At 45.6% G+C, this 16673-nt stretch overlaps 1 protein-coding gene across 6 annotated transcripts in view; it reads left to right on the top strand.

The window, feature by feature from the left end:
• SCUBE2 (signal peptide, CUB domain and EGF like domain containing 2) overlaps positions 1-16673 on the top strand; it is a 69628-nt gene that overhangs the window by 11636 nt on the left and 41319 nt on the right. For 5 of the 6 annotated variants that reach the window (XM_043903548.1, XM_043903529.1, XM_043903557.1 and 2 more), the window contains exons 4-7: positions 2045-2179; positions 7780-7905; positions 11120-11236; positions 11967-12056. In XM_043903548.1, coding sequence (XP_043759483.1) covers positions 2045-2179; positions 7780-7905; positions 11120-11236; positions 11967-12056 — 468 coding nt within the window. The remainder of the gene's footprint in view (positions 1-2044; positions 2180-7779; positions 7906-11119; positions 11237-11966; positions 12057-16673) is intronic. The other variant, XM_043903539.1, reaches the window with a different exon arrangement.

The raw sequence follows: 16673 nt of genomic DNA on the forward strand, positions 1-16673 counted from the left end.
TGTGAATGTTCTTGTTACAGATGCCCTCAGGAGCTAGTGATAGGCACATGGGAAATGAGGGCCGGAGAAAATAAATAGCTTTTTACATTAGCGTTCTCCTCGAGCCTCTATCAGATCTGAGATTTTTCTGGAAGTTTCCTCTTCTTTAGCTCTGATGATGCTATGCTCTTCTTGTTTGTTCATGCATTGAAGAGTTAATATGTGCCTGCAGGTTACAGGGCTATGCTAAATATACTTTTAAAAAAATCTGTCTTCAAGGAGTTTGCAATCTAGTGGAGATGGATAAATAAACAACTTTGAGGAGTCAAAAGGTACAAATAAAAAAAAAAGGTTTTGAGAATGCATAGCTGTAAGTGTATTGATGGAGCTGTGTACAGGAGTGTGTGTGACTCAGTGGAAGAAAGGTCCTCTAACCTTGCCCTGGGGCCACAGCACTGGGGCAAGGCTCCCTCCCTCACTGCTGATGGCTTCTTTATTGGGGCTCCTGCTCTCTCATCCTGCTACCCTCAGTGTTCTCCAGATTCTTCCTCTGGCCATCTCCTCTCTCTCCTTCCCTTTTTCCCTGCCTACACTCCTGTGTTTGACTTTCTCAGCTGCCTCCAGCATTTTATCAGGACACCACAAGTAAGTGGTTTTCAGAGCTGTCTTCACACCAGGCTCAGGTTTCCCGCAGTCTACTGGATCTAGCCCTGGATGTCAGCATCTCACATGTATCACCTCCCTGCCCTGCTAGGGACCAACCAATCTCCACCCCCAGTTCTTCCTCATGTTTCTCAGCCACTTCACCCTATGTCCACATGACACCTTGTCCACAATTCTCTTTTATTTCTTCCATCCTAGGCATCCCCTCTGTTTTCCCCTTCTCCTCCTGCCCTTAATCTTTCCCAGCATCAGGGTCTTTTCCAGTGAGTTGACTCTTCGCATCAGACAGCTAAAGTATTGGAGCTTCAGCATCAGTCCTTACAATGAATATTCAGGGTTGATTTCCTTTAGGCCACCAACTCAGTGGGCATGAGTTTGAGCAAACTCCAGCAGGTAGTGAAGGACAGGGAAGCCTGACGTGCTGCAGTCCATGGGGTCACAGAGTCGGACACAACTGAGTGACTGAACAGCAACAGGCATCCCCACTGCCAGGGCCCAGGTCAGGTCCCCTCTGGCACCAGCCATGGCTATTTCAGGCACATGGTTGAAGCTGGACTCCCAGGTTTCAATTCTTCCCTTCCCTGTGTCCTTCCCCCAGTGCTGTCTTAGCCTTCCCAACATGAGGGGCTGACCGTTGTCACCCCAGCTCCTGTGATTTCCAATTGCCTCTCTGATGAAGTAGGAACTTCTTCGCCTGGTATTTAAGGTCCTCTGCAGTGTGACCCCAATTTTTTTCCCAGTTCTGTCTCCTGTAACTTCCCTACCTGTACCATGCTTCAGTCAAATTGAATGACCCACAGTTATTTGAACATACTCCATGTCCCCCAGCCTTCCTGCTACACGCACGCCCTTTCTTCTGCCTCCAGTCCCTTCTCCTGATTTCTCATTGAAGAAAGACTGCAAGGCTTATGCCTTCATCAGCTTTTCCAAAGAACCCATCCTGATACCCACAGCCAGATGTGACCTCCGTCCTCTGTACCACCGTTTACCCTACCTCACCATTACTAGTACAGTGTCTCTTTCCCTTTGCTGAAGGGGATGCTCCTCGAGCCAGGGAATTGCATCTTACTCATCTGTGTTTTATTGTCTCCTCTAGCACTGAGCTTTGGAAAGAGAAGGTAAATACTTACTGGACTGATTACCTTGTGTTCAGGTGGAGGGCCTATTTAAGGGAGCCACAGACCTGTGAGGGCTGGGGTTAATTACCTGCAGTCCCACTGGCTTCAATTCTGAGAGCTTCTGTGACATGAGGTCCTGAAGAGGGACCTCGTCTCTGCTTAGCAGGAGCCCCTGAGCTGCTGGGCAGTGGGGTGGGGAGTAGGGTGGGGGCTGGGAGTGTGCTGGGGAGGGGGTGTGTGTGAAGCAGCCCCACAGGCAAAGGCTCAGCCTTCTCCCCCTGCAGACGTGGACGAGTGCCTGGAGAACAATGGTGGCTGCCAGCACACCTGCGTCAACGTCATGGGGAGCTACGAGTGCCGCTGCAAGGAGGGCTTTTTCCTGAGTGACAACCAGCACACGTGCATTCACCGCTCAGAAGGTATCCCTGCTCGGCTGGGGGGAGGCGGGGAGAGGGGCAGGGTCACATCTGAGAGTCCCCCTACCCCCCAAGTGACTCTAGAGGAAAGCACACCATGCATAAAGTCTGGAGGCCTGAGGGTGAGTGGGCAGGGTATTTCAGCTTCACCTTCCTCACCTGGCAAAATGAGGGAGTTGGTCTGGGTGAGTTCCGAGGTCTCTTCAGGCTCTCACAGTTGCTGATTCTAATCTCTAAATAGAGCACATTTCAAGCATGACGATGTCTTAGGAGAAATGATGATCTGCCAAGTTTTTGAAAAAAGTGCTGCAAATCACAGCACCAAGTGTGAGCCTGCTCTTAGTGAGGAGGGAGGGAGGGGGCTGGAGCCTTCCTGTGGAGACTCAGTGAACTGCCCTGTTTTCAGCAAGAGTGGGCCTTCCCTGTATTTTCTATTTTTGGACTCTGACCTCTGGGATTCCAGGGGGCAGGTGGACCCCTTCCCCAGACTGCGGGGGGTTCTATTTTAGGGTTTCCTTCACCCATATTGCAGTTCACCATTTTGCCATAAATTTGCAGAAAACTCCTCTCCTCTGATGGCTTTCGTTCTCTCTGCTTTGTGTTTATACCTATTTTATTTTTCTGTTAGTTCAGTGGATTCTCAGGAGGGAGAGGCGTTAAGTTCTTGTGGCCAATCAACCATTTTTAACTCAGTGATGTGCTTTTAATTCTTCCGTGCTCTTTCTTAAGCCAAAGAACCACACTCTGATGGCGGTATGTCTCCCATGGTTGCCCGTGCCTGTTTCTAAGGGAAGTAAGTGCCCCAAACACTAGACTGTTAACTCCTTTGTGCTGCTTGTTCAGCCTCATAAGTTAAAATGAAGTGATTTTCAGTTTTTCTACTATTTAATCACAGGATTTATAGATTTATTATTTTAATTGTGGTGGTTTTAGTGATTTTTCAAGGGCTTCTTTGTGGAAGATGATTTTTGCCTCTTTTTCTAAGAATGATGGCTCCTTCCTTAGCCCTCCCCAGCAGGCCTGTTTGGGTGTTAAGAAGAGGAGTCAGAGAAACGAGGAATCGGATGCTCTTATCCCCCAGCCTGCTTACTGTCAGAGTGTGAGCTGGTTACTCATAACGCGTGGCTCTAATCAGGTGATCTCTTAGCTCCTGCAGGTGTGGCCCTTGACTGAGTAGCAGGTTTGATTTTCATTTTCCTGAGGGGTTCTCTGGACTCTTCCATGAGCTGTGCCTCTGGTCTGAGGCTGAATTAAGATGCCAGCAGCACGAGAATGATGCTGATCTCAGGGCCCCTCCCCTCTGGCTGCTCAAAGCTGCTTCCTGGAAAGTCCCTCTGGCTTCCTCTTCAGGTGGCGGGGAGGTAGAGCTCGTGGTCCTGTAGGCAGAGCTGTGCTTGAACACCCCCAGGATGCGTCCCACCTCTCGTGAAGCCACTGGCAGTGATTAAGACCTTCTCTTACCCTCGCTCCTCCAAAGTGATTCAGCCCCTTCTCCTGTCCCCAAGTCCCCCAGACTGATTACAGACACAGGCTCCTCAGACTGCAAGACCATAAGAGCAGTTCCTTTCCACAATCTGTGTTTTCTAAATTCTTTACGATTCAGACATTCTTAGAACCCCTGAAGAGTATTTAAAATGAGCATATTTGTTTGGGGCTAAAACCCAAGTCCAAGTATTGGGGTTGTGGTCTGGAAGCACTCTGTGATTTTCTGTTGTGTTTTAACCTGGATGCTGGGTGAATTTGCGGTGGCGTGAGCCCACAGATTAGAGCCGCTTGCAGCTGCCCACTTCCATTGTAGGGTTTTAACTCTCCAAATAGAGCCAGCCCTAAACAGTATTCCTCTAGGATGCCCTCCTTGAAGTGCACGTTAAACTCTTAGAATCTATATTAAAATAGACTTTAAAACCCACAGCTGATCCTTTAAAAATGGTTGAAAGAAGATAAACACTGCAAGCTAGTATTTTCTAGAGTCACCGATGTTGTTATTAATAATTATATACTAAATGTTCTTTAATATAAGGGATCATACTAGTTAATTCCAAGAGAAACTCAAGCTATTTGTGTTTTTTTTTTCATCCTTAGAGACCCCAAAGTTCTGAAAAAGAGACTGTGTGTTTTCACCCATGTAATGGGGGTAGGCTGGAGAGAGACACACGGCCCCAGCCTGCCTTTGTCCCTATTCATGGGTGCTCAGGCTCTCAAAATGAGCATTTCTCTTTTGTTTTGTCTGCTTTGAGAATATTTCTAGATGTTTGCACCGCTGCCTTTTTAGAGTAGTGGGCAAGGTGGCAGGTTAGTGAGTAAGGGGCTGTGCTGTTAGCAGGGTCTGTTTCTTCCTTTTCTTGCCCTATTTGCAGGGATTATTTTTATTCAGTTCCCAATAATATACTTCAATGATACCCTGGGCCAGGGGTCTCCCAGAATGGGATATTTCTCAGGTTTCTGAGCTGTTGTCTTCCTGGTGAACTAACAGTCCTAAACATAACTGTCCAGGCAGTTTCTGGGACAGCCAGGATGCTAGCTGGCTTCCCCAGTTTGGACCAGTCCATCTGCCTACCCTAGCAGTGGCCTTGTTTTGAGTCAGGGTACTCTGAAAAGCTTCGGGGGCCCCTCTTAAAAAGCCCTTAGCATTTCCAGAGTCATTTAAACTTTCAGTGTCTTCTGGTAACTTTAGGTCTTGCTTGATATGATGTGACATCAGGGGGCAGCTTCTTTGTGCATCCCCATGTTATCTGGTGCACAGTCAGTTCTTACAAAATATTTCTTGTGCAAATGAATTGCTCTGAGAAGCAGTAAAGGTCACTTTGCAAACAGCTTAACAGACTTGTAAACAGAATGAAAAAGAAAAAGAAGAAGCAGCAGCTGATTTGTATGGGAGTGTACTTTGGGGTGCTTCCCCCTACTCCCAACCCTGGGAACCATCTTATGCAGCCCAGCATCAGAAATATCGGGAAGCAGCCAGCATGAGATGTGGAGGATAGTCTCCCGTAGGGAAGGAAAATGATGTTTCTACTGCTGCCTTTTCTTGGGCACTGTTACGTTTAGCCCTAGATGCTCCTGGAGCCTGTTATTGTAAATGCCCTGCTGATCCAAGAACAACTGTAATGCTGGCTGGGCCTTCTTAGGAGGACAGGACGCTTCCTGGAGGCATTTCCCACCTCCTGTGCCATGTTAGTACTGGGAGCAAATACTGTCTTCAGAAATCACCAGCCCAAGCCAAGAGAGAGCTCCCCTCCGACCCAGTGCGAGCCTCTTTCTGTGTTAATTGACAGCAGCCCTTGGCACGGGTGAATGGATCCCAACCACCTCCAGCAGATTGAGTGCTGGAGCTCAAACAGCTCGTAACTGTCAGATAAAAAACAAGAAGGTTTTAAGAGAATGTGGGATGTATTAGCTGTTGCCCTCTCTTTTGGAATAGAAATGACATCTGTTTGTATTAAAACAATCATTCCCGTTAAGCATAGATCCATGGGTCCCATGGTGAGAATTGGAGAGAAATGACTTTTGACTTCATTAGAACCAACTGGCTAAGGTTTTAGGGGCACAATACAGAGCAGTATTGGATCCTGGAGAAGTCGAATGAAAGCTTTTTGTACTCATGTTAAAAGAGTGCCACTTCCAGTATTAGAAACTGTCTTGTCAGTAGAGAATCAATGAGAACAAAATCCCTACTTTTAAAAATGTTTTAGAGTTACATTGCACAAATGCAAAAAAGCATCATATGAATACATACCTATTTAGTGCAGTTCAGTCCTCAGTCGTGTCCAACTCTTTGCAACCCAGTGGACTGCAGCACTCCAGGCTTCCCTGGCCATCATGAACTCCTGGAGCTTGCTCAAACTGATGTCCATCTAGTCGGTGATGCTACCCAACCATCTCATCCTCTGTTGTCCCCTTCTGCTCCTGCCTTCAATCTTTCCCAGCATCAGGGTCTTTTCTAGTGAGTCAGTTCTTTGCATCAGGTGGCCAAAGTGTTGGAGCTTCAGCTTCAGCATCAGTCCTTCCAATGAATATTCAGGAATGATTTCCTTTAGGGTTGACTGGTTGCATCTCCTTGCAGTCCAAGGGACTCTCAAGAGTCTTCTCCAACATCACAGTTCAAAACCATCAATTCTTCAGTGCTCAGCTTTCTTTATGGTCCAATTCCCACATCCATACATGACTACTGAAAAAACCATAGCTTTGGCTATATGGACCTTTGTCGATAAATTAATGTCTCTGCTTTTTAATATGCTGTCTAAGTTGGTCATAGCTTTTCTTCCAAGGAGAAAGCATCTTTTAATTTCATGGCTGTGGTTACCATCTGCAGTGATTTTGGGGCCCAAGAAAATAAAGTCTCTCACTGAACCCCATGAACAGTATGAACAGGCAAAAAAGATATGACATACCTATTAATGTTGAGCAAACCAGGGAGAGGTTTTGAGAATACTCTTGGGTATGATAACAGTTCCTGCAGAGTGCTAAGAGGTCGCAGGATCCTAAAGAATTGGTATTGAGAAGAGGCATGATGCTGGCAAACCACACAGATGTCTACTTTTCTGCGACCCCATCAATTAGACAGATGCATACTAAACCATCTAGGAAAATAACTCCCTTCCCACCATATTTACCACAAGATCAGGCCTAATGAAAATTACAGTTTACCTGGGAAGGATTTTATAGCAGCTCAAGGAAACCACATATATGAGTTCTCTCTCTCTGTTCTTTCTGCTGTTGACCTCTGAGCCTGCTGAGGGAGGGCCCAGGAACTATCTGAAGGTGGTCACATAAGAGAGGTCCCTGGGCAGGTGTCCATAGGGTGATGCCAAAATACAGAAGGAGTCACAGTCATCTCCAGAGTGTGGATTTGGTGAGGGTAGAGAGGACGGTTAAAATTTTCTGAAAATCATCTTTGAGAATATATGAAAGGGAGGACTTCCCTGGTGGTCCAGTGGTTAAGACTCTGTGCTCCAAATGCAGGGGGCTTGGGTTCAATCCCTGGTCAGGGACCTAAGATCCCACACGCCACAGAGCATGGTGCTTGCCTGCCCCCCGAAAAGAATATGTGAAAAGGTTGAGAATCTTCACCTGTCTATCTGCAGATTTTTGTAGAGAGATTCTCCTTTTCTGTTTGCATTCTTGATCAGTATGGGTAACAACATGGCAGAGATAAGAGTCTGAGGACAAGTTCCTGGGGTCCACAGGTTCTGATTCCACACCCAACAGAGAGTTCTTAGTGGTACTTATTTTTTTTAATTTTTTGATCACACCATGTGGGAACTTAGTTCCCTGATGAGGGATTGAACCCAGTCCCTCTGCAGTGAAAGCGTGGAGTCCTAACCGCTGGACTGTGAGGGAATTACCTTCTGGTGGGTACTTTCTTCTCAGTGTATTAAGTGGGCTCCTATCTCTGTTGGAGAATTGAAACATCTCATCTTTTGGGTGACATAAGAAAATTTTCACATCTCTGTTAACTGGCTTGATATGAATGACATCTTCTAAAACATGGGGCTGATGGACACCAGGCAGGCAGGTCTGTGGCTGGCCTGCCAGCCCCTCCAGACACTCCGGGGCTCTGGATTCTGATGCAACCTGGTCATTGGCTGCATGCTGCTGTTTTGCAGAGGGTCTGAGCTGCATGAATAAGAATCACGGCTGTAGTCACATCTGCAAGGAGGCTCCGAAGGGCAGTGTTGCCTGCGAGTGCAGGCCAGGCTTTGAGCTGGCCAAGAACCAGAGAGACTGCATCTGTAAGTACAGACTGGTACCCCACTCCTGCCCTCTGGGAACCATGAGCCATCCTACCCCAGAGGTTGTCTTGTGTAGCCCAGCATCAGAAACATAGGGAAGGCAGCTGGCATGAGATACAGAGAGTAGTCTCCTGTAGGGAAGGAAAATGATGTTTCTAAAGGGACCAGTCAGAAGGAGCTCACACTCAGGAGTGAGGAATGTGAATGCTGGGGGACAGGTCTCCCTCTTTCCACGGAATAAAATCAAATTTCCTCATTTGGCAACTCTTCGATACCCGCTTCCTGCTTCTTGTACAAACCTAATCGACCTCCTTTCTCCAAACACTAAATTCCTTGCTTTTGGAGGATAGTTCCCATTCTTTCATGTTTTCAAGGCTTTTCCAAGCCTTCCTCCCTTCCTGGCTTGGTGAATTCTCACTCAATATTTATTTACTTAGTTTTGGCTGTGCAGGGTCTTCGTTGCTTTGTGTGGGCTTTCTCTAGTTGTGACGAGGAGGGGCTAACTCTTCTTTGTGGTGCTCGGGCTTCTCATTGCTTCTCTTGTTGCAGAGGACTGGGCTCCAGGGTGCACAGCCTTCAGTAGTTGCAGCACCATGGGCTTAAGTGCCTGTGGGATCTTTCCAGACCAGGAATCGAACTTGTGTCCCCTACATTGGCAGGTGGATTCTTATCCACTATACCACCAGAAAAGTCCTAACTCAATTTTTAATATCCTGCATAACTTCTAATAATGATAAAGATAGTAGGTACTTTGGGAGAGCATTAATTATGTGCAAAGGCTTATCTAAAGAGATACCATATTCCATTTAATCTTATAGGCATCACCTTATGAGCCAAGTTGAGAAAATTGTGGAGAAGGTAAAGTTATAAGGTCACAGAGGGAGCAAGTGGCAAATGGTAGTATTCACAAACAGGTCTAGCCTAACTGTAAGGCTTGTGCTCCTAATCACCGTGCTACACGACTCAGAAGCATTCCCTGATGGCCTCAGACAAGGCAGCCAGTTTGTATTTTGGCTCCCACAGTGTTGTTTATTCCTCAATTATAGCACATGGCTCTGTGGGTTGAATTCTGTGTTTATGTGTTTGTTTCCCCAGCTATGAACCTCTCCAAGTCAGGGATTTTGTCTTACTTTTGCCTCTTGGTCTTATCCTGGATGTGTTCAATACACATTTGTGTAATGGATGAGTCAGTAAATGGTGTACACAGTCCAGGTGCAGCTGCCTCGGGATGAAGCAACACAATAATAGCTCCAACGGATAACAGGAAACCACCACCATTAAAGGTGTTTCTAAACCATTATTTATACCAGAGGAAACAGTGAGGGTTTCCTTTTAGGAACTCCTCCCAAAGTCATTGGGCTTCCGTGGTGGTTCAGCTGGTAAAGAACCCACCTGCTAAAGCAGGAGACACCTGAGATGTGGGTTCCATCCCTGGAGGAGGAAATGGCAACCCACTCCAATATTCTTGCTTGGAAAATTCCATAGAGGAGCCTGGTAGGATGCAGTCCATGGGGTCTCAAAGAGTTGAACATGACTGAGTGAACATGCACCTCTATTACATTTTGGGGTTTCTCAGGTTGCTCAGTGGGTAAAGAATCTGTCTGCAAATGCAGGAGATGCAAGAGTCACAGATTCAGTCCCTGGGTCAGGAAGATCCCCTGGAGAAGGGCGTGGCAACCCACTCCAGTATTCTCGCCTGGAGAATCCCTTGGACAGAGGAGCCTGGCAGGCTACAGTCCATAGTGTTGAAAAGAGTTGGACATGACTGAAGTGACTGAGCATGCACGCAGCATGCCTAAAGTCATGGACTTTCTAGAAGATGCCCACAGTTTGCTAAGGTGGTTGTTTACAGTGAGTAGACCTCTGTGGTTAAGAGATGGAGAGACAGGGACTTCCCTGGTGGTCCAGTGGCTGAAACTCCACACTCCCAATGCAGGGGGCCCAGGTTTGATTCCTGGTTGGGGAACTAGATCCCACATGCCACTACTAAGACCTGGTGCAGCCAAATAAAATATTTAAAAAAAAAAACAGATGGAGAGACAGTTTTGCTAGTGAAAGACTTCTCTCTGGTATCTCCATCACAAAGCAGAGCACAGCCTCATAGCCTGACAAACTCGGGCTGATGCCACCATCACCATCAGCAAGTTCTGACAGCCTCATAGGCCCCTAAAAGTGGGACTGGCTACAGCTATCTTCAAAAAGAGGACCCAGGTCTCTGCAGGAGACTCACCTGTGGATGAGATTCAGCATTTTACAGCCTTTCAGGAGCCAGTAGAGTACCTAAGAGCTTATTTTTAAAGATTTAAAATGTTTTAAATACATCATTGCTCAAATAATATCATAAGATTATATTCAGATAATATTATAAAACTTGAAATAACAAAAAAAAAAATCCAGAATTCCATCACATAATCCAGCTGTTTTGCTTTTCTCATATTCCTATTTAGTTGTTGATATGCATATGCAATTTTTACACAGCTATAATCACAGAACATTTTCTTTCTCACAGTGCAAATATAGTTTTAGTTCTTTTAAATTAAAAAATTAAAAATGATTGTATAAGAATTTAAAGAGTCCAAAGAAACATATAACCTTCCCCCCTCCCATTTCCTTTGCCAGAGGTAACCACTGTTCAGTCTGATGAATAGATAGTTTTGTGGTTGGCTTTCTTCTCCTTGGCTTGTTATCAGTGTGTTCATACACAGTCTTTGTAATTGTTGGTTAATGTTGCATTAATTGTGTGTGAAGAGTCATCATTTCCTCTGATTACCCTCCCTTCTAACTAATCAGATGTAATCTGATGATAGAAACCCTAACATATACATATAAATTAAATACCATCTGTTCCAGACATAAAACGTGATAGCATTTCCAAATGTCCTAGGACTTCTTCTGATAGAGCAGAGCACTAGTTTAGAATCTTTTGGTATCATTTCCTCTAAATGGTGAAAATCTCCCTCCACCTTCACATCTCTGTCTTCCTATACAGCGTTGCTCAGATCTGTCATTCAGCATTTCTACAAGTCTTATTGTGACTGCTTGCTTACATGGACGGGGATATGGACTGAGTCAAGGTTCTCTCTTTTATGCACAGTGCCTAGTACATGCCAGGTGCCTGAATACTTCCTGAATGAAAATCAGAGCTCTTCCGGAGTAAACACAGCCCCAGGTGTGGACATCTCAGTGTTCCATGTGTTGATTCATTTTCTCCTAGTGACCTGTAACCATGGAAACGGTGGATGCCAGCACTCCTGTGAGGACACTGCTGAAGGCCCAGAGTGTAGCTGCCATCCTCAGTACAAGATGCACTTGGATGGGAGGAGCTGCCTTGGTGAATGGTGACCCCAACACTGGGTTAGGGTCTTCCCCAGACTGCTCGCCACTAACCCAACCCTAACCCAAACCCTAATTGTTAATAGCATTTAGAACCAGAGGTAGGGTGTTTCCAGTGCATTTGCCTTCAAGCAGGTTCCATGCTGCTTCACATGGGGCAGGGGGAGTACTCCAGACCTGGAATGGGGGCCCTTTTCTCCCTGTGAGAACTTGGAGAGCCCTTGTTCCTCTCCTGGACTAGACTGCTCCTGGAGCTGGTATTCTGGAGATTGGAGCAACACCTCCCAACAGGGCAACCGAAGTTACAGCTAACCATTCATGATGACAGGGTGGCCTTTGCTGTCAGCAGAAGCCAGAGTTGCATACTTATGGCTGGATGCCTGCCCTGTCCATCATGATGTGTCCTTTGCTAGCTCCATTTTAGAGGTTCCCCGATCCAAGATTCTTTTTATCCTGAACTAGAGGTTCTGAGGTGAATCTGAGGCTTGCATTCCCCAGGGTCTGTGGTCAGTACAATATAATAAAAAAACTCTCTTTCTCATATTTAATGTCTATTAAGGCTCTGTGGCCATGTAACACAGAGCCTCATTGCAACATGTTTTTATTGAGCAAAGAGTCACATTTCTCACATTGTTCTCGTGTCTGGGATTTCCAAGGAAGTGGTTGTGCCGGGGATGAACAATCTGACTCATTCAGTCTGAGAACTGTGCTCTTTGCGTCTCTTGCAGAGCGAGAGGACATTGCCCTGGAGGTGACGGAGAGCAACGCCACATCCGTGGCAGATGGGGATAAACGGGTGAAACGGCGGCTGCTCATGGGTAGGTGCCTCACACACACCCCCAGCCCAGCCACTGCATTGTCCCTTTCCCTCCCCAACTTACGGCCTCAGTACTGGGGCCATGTGCCCCGGACCAGTTGGACCGGAGTCAGCAGCTCCTGTCCGGCTGGGGTGTGTCTGTTTTCCACTCATTGCTGTTGCTGAGTCACCATCCAGGACCCCTGGTCTGGTGGGAAGAACGTCGGTCCAGTCATCAGCATAGCTGATTAGCGTCTGAAAGTTGCCGTGGGACTTGGACAAACTGTGTCCTGGTCTTCCTCTAAAATGGATGTAATACAGTTGACCTCTTTGGGCTATCAGGAAGCTCAGTTAAGACAATAATATGCCAAAGTGCTCAGAGTCCACTGCCTGGGACTTAGTGGGTAGTCAGTACATGTTAGATCCCCTCCACTCTGAGTAACTATGAAGAGAGAGGCATTTTGGGCAGCCCCTGCTTAGCATGGCACTTTGGCTGGGTTTTTGTCCACTGAGTCTTCTAGTTCAGACTCAGCCCGTGTTAATGGCAGGAGAGATGAATGGAGAAGAGTGGCACTTGGCTGAGGGATACAGGGAGGTCTGCCAGCAGGTCCGCTGGAGATGGAGACAACAGACAGCAGACGTTCAGCCTTGGCTGTGGGGGCGGGAATCAAGCAGCTCCTTTGATGTTATTATTCTGGAGAAAGCTTGGCTTGACTTAAATGAAACTGATCTTTTGATAGCTTCTGGATGTAACGGTCAGGTAAGATACTAAGCAGCCATTGGTTACCAGGCAAGGCAACATTTCTGAGCTCTTTTCTGCTCTGCCATATTAAAATTGTTATTTTTAATTGCCTTTGAACAGTATGTATGAATAATATAAAAACCTTAAAAAGTTAATTAGTATTTAATAGTACTTATAATGAAATAGATCATTTCCTTGTCTCATAACTTGCCATTTGCCAGCGGCCACAATTTTTAATTCTCCTGGTTGTTTCTTCTTCTCCTGACTTACCCTCCCCCATATTTCTGAAAAGGGAAGTGTGTATAGTTATTTCTTGATGTCAGGTTTTTTTTTTCCCCTGCACCACATGGCTCATGGGATCTTAGTTCCCTGATCAGTAATCGAACTTGCATCCTGGGCAATGAGAGCACGAAGTCTTAAGCACTAGACCGCCAGGGAATTCCCTTGATGCGTCAGTTTTAAATATTGGTTTTTGACTTCCTACCACGGAGGATTAAGTTGTTAAGCTCCCTTTTGACTCCCTCCCCCAGTACACACACAGACTCCCCCCATACCCTTAATATGTTGTTATTCAGTCACTGAGTCATGTCCGACTCTTTGCAACCCCATGAACTGCAGCATGCCAGACTTCCCAGTCCTTCACTATCTCCCGGAGTTTGCTCAAACTCATGTCCATTGAGTCCATGATGCCATCAAACCATCTCATCCTCTGTCACACTCTTCTCCTCCTGCCCTCAATCTTTCACCATTCTTGTGTAATTTATCAACATATGTGTTTACATATTATGAATATCTAAATATGATTCACCGCTGAGTTATATAATGTACTGTAATTATATTTTCTTGTTTTCTTAGTGGTGGTGGTGGTTTAGTCGCTAAGTCGTGTCCGACTCTTTGCAACCCCATGGACTATAGCCTGCCAGGCTCCTCTGTCCATGGGATTCTCCAGGCAAGAATACTGAAGTGGGTTGCCATTTCCTTCTCCAGGGGATCTTCCCAACCCAGGAATCGAACCTGGGTCTCCTGCATTGTGGGCAGATTCTTTACTGACTGAGCTGTGAGGGAAGCTAGTTTTCTTAGTCCCTCTTACCATTTTTTTTTTTTTTCAAATTTCTGGCAGAGCTCTAAAACCCTTTACAGTATGTTCAAATACAGCAGATAACTTGCCAATACCATTTTTTACAAAAAAGCCCCTTCTGAGGCTTCCAGCCTGCTCCAGTGGGGCCAGTTGCATATCTGTCATCTTGGCTTTTCCTGGAGCACCCACTTGGAAATTCCTTTCCCCATGCTCCTGCTTTGCTGGGTCCCATGGCTTCTGTTTTGTTAGTTTGCAAGGGTAGATAGAGATTTTTTTTTTTAAACTCTGCACACCCAAAAATGCCTTTATAGTTTACCTTCCCCCTTTCTTAAGAGTTTGGCTTAGTATAGAGTTCAAAGTTGGGAAGAATATTCTGTCAGAGTTTTGAATAATGCTCTGTTGTTTTGAACATTCAGTGTTCCTTCCAGAAGTCTAATTCTTGATTCTTTCTGTTAAAACAATAAGAGCTTTTCTCTGGGTGTTTTCAGGGTCTTAGCGTTGTCCCTGGTGATCTGAAATTTCACAACAGTGTCCCCACTGAAGGATTTGTCTCACCTGTTATACTGAGCACTCAGTAGGCCTTTTCAAGAGGGACATTCGTATCCCCAGGTTCCAAGAAATTTTCTTTTATTTTTCTTTCAATAATTTTCTTTACTTTTCTCAGTCTTTCTGAAACTCCTATTAGTTGACTATTGTAACTCCTGGTTTGCTCCTCAAATTTACTTCTTTTTTCTCTTCTTGATATTTACTTCCTAGGAGATCCTTCATTTGTTCCCCTTAACTTTCCATAGGGTTCTTTTTATATTTCAGCCTTCATATTTTAATTTTTCAAGAACTTTACTTTGGTATTTTGTTGTTAGAACGTGTTCTTATTTCATGGATGGTTTTCTTACCTCCCTGAGGAAATTAATGATAAGATTTTCTAACTTCTCTGTTGTTCCCTGGTATTAGCTTTGTTTTCCCCAGATTCCTTTCCCCTTGTTTGTTTGACTTGGTGTATTGTTTCATACTAGAGGCTTTCCTGAAGTGTCTGGTGATCCTCGGCTGACTTTTCACATTTAAAAGTGGAATATTGAAAAGCCACTTGGATAATCTGTCAGCTGGTGGGCTTTATGCTTGGTGGACTAGGCAATGGCTTAGTCATTTCATCTGGAGATCTTCAAATGCCAATATCTGCAAGTCTTTTACTTGGGCAGGTCAGTTTAACTGGAGAGGAATCCTTCAGTCTCCTGCTGGGGTTATTTAGGCTTGGCTGCCAGTGTCCCAGGAAATAGGGGGATAGAGGGTGAAAGTGAGAGATCGCTCTTTTCACAGTATAGACTTTCACCTAACAGCATCTCCCCTTCCTTCCTCTGCTATTTCTGGTGCCCATGAGTCCAGGGTTTCTCTGGTCTGACTTTTTTCAGAGAATATATTAATCTTCTTTACCCTGAATAGGGATGAGCTATGGGCTATGGAATTAAGATGGGCATCTGGCGGCTTATTTGTTATACGGACTCTCAAATCAGTCTTCATATTTTAATTCCGTCCTCACCTCTGCCTCTTGAGTAACTTTGGTGCTTCCAGTTCCCAAGCCCCTCTGGGATTCTGTGGTTCACACAAGCTGACCACCTGTTGGCATCTCTCTGCAGACTGCCAGAGTTTAACTGCTAGTTACCGTTCCTCCATTAACATGCCACTTCCAGAAGATTTGACGTCTTTCATCTATTGTTTTCTATTTTATTTGTCCTTAAGGATTTATACTTAAAATTTTATTTACTCTCATTTTAGTGACGTTTGGAGAGGAAACAGAGATAAACATACTTGTTCTGTCATATTTAATCAGAACTAAGTTTGTCCTCCAAGGCTTCACAAAGAGGTAGTTTTGGGGGTAAAGTCAGTTTCTGGTAGCTAAATGCTAACAGTTGAATGAATGTTGAATAGCATTTGTGTATTACTTGGAATTAATGCAGAGCTAAAAGGTTGTTAACTTATTGTTCCTCATCTCTACAGATATGGTTTAGTAACTGCAGCTGAGTTTTCACATAGCCGTAACAGGTCTTTCTCCTTTTAAGGAAAGGTAAACTTCTAATCTGAGTTACTGGGCAGTTGCCAGAGGAAGTCACTGGTCTGCAGGAAGGGAAGGGCTGGGATGGGTGATATTTCCCCTTTCTCACTTTACCCATAACACACGGTGAACAGAGGAGGTTCGGGTTAAAGGAAGGGACATCCCCCTGGCTATGTTCTGCACTCGCATCTAGCCTGCCGGAAGAGCTTGTCACACGCAACCTCTTTAGTGTCTTCACTACAGAACATTTAGTTCTTTAGTGTCTTCACGTCTTTTAGCGTCTTCACACCTGCCAGGAACTTTTAGCATGTTCACATCTGCCAGTAGAGAGGAAAGCAGGTTGGCAAGGGTGTCTGTCCCCCCGTCATCCTATCAGGTTTCCTTGGGAGATGTCACTTCTTTATTTGGCTGCTCTGGATCTTAGTTGTGGCATGTGAGGTCTTTTAGTTGCAGCACGTATGATCTTTAGTTGCAGCATGTGAACTCTTAGCCGTAGCATGTGGGATCTAGTTCCCCAGCCAGGGATTGAACCTGGGTCCCCTGCACTGGGAGCGCAGAGTCTTAGCCACTGGACCACTAGGGAAGTCCCGATGTCACTTATGTAGATAGGGGATGGGGAGGAGCTGCACTTGCTCTTCCTCTAATTCACCTGTGGGTGGCAGAGACTTGGGGTGTGGCTGTGAGTACCCCACACACTCCCTGATGTTCATGAATTTTTGTCAAGTATTATCACTGCACAGATGTCCCTTTCCTCCCAGCTGTGCCAGCACTT

Source organism: Cervus elaphus, chromosome 1 (assembly GCF_910594005.1).
Source record: "Cervus elaphus chromosome 1, mCerEla1.1, whole genome shotgun sequence".
Taxonomy (NCBI): domain Eukaryota; kingdom Metazoa; phylum Chordata; class Mammalia; order Artiodactyla; family Cervidae; genus Cervus; species Cervus elaphus.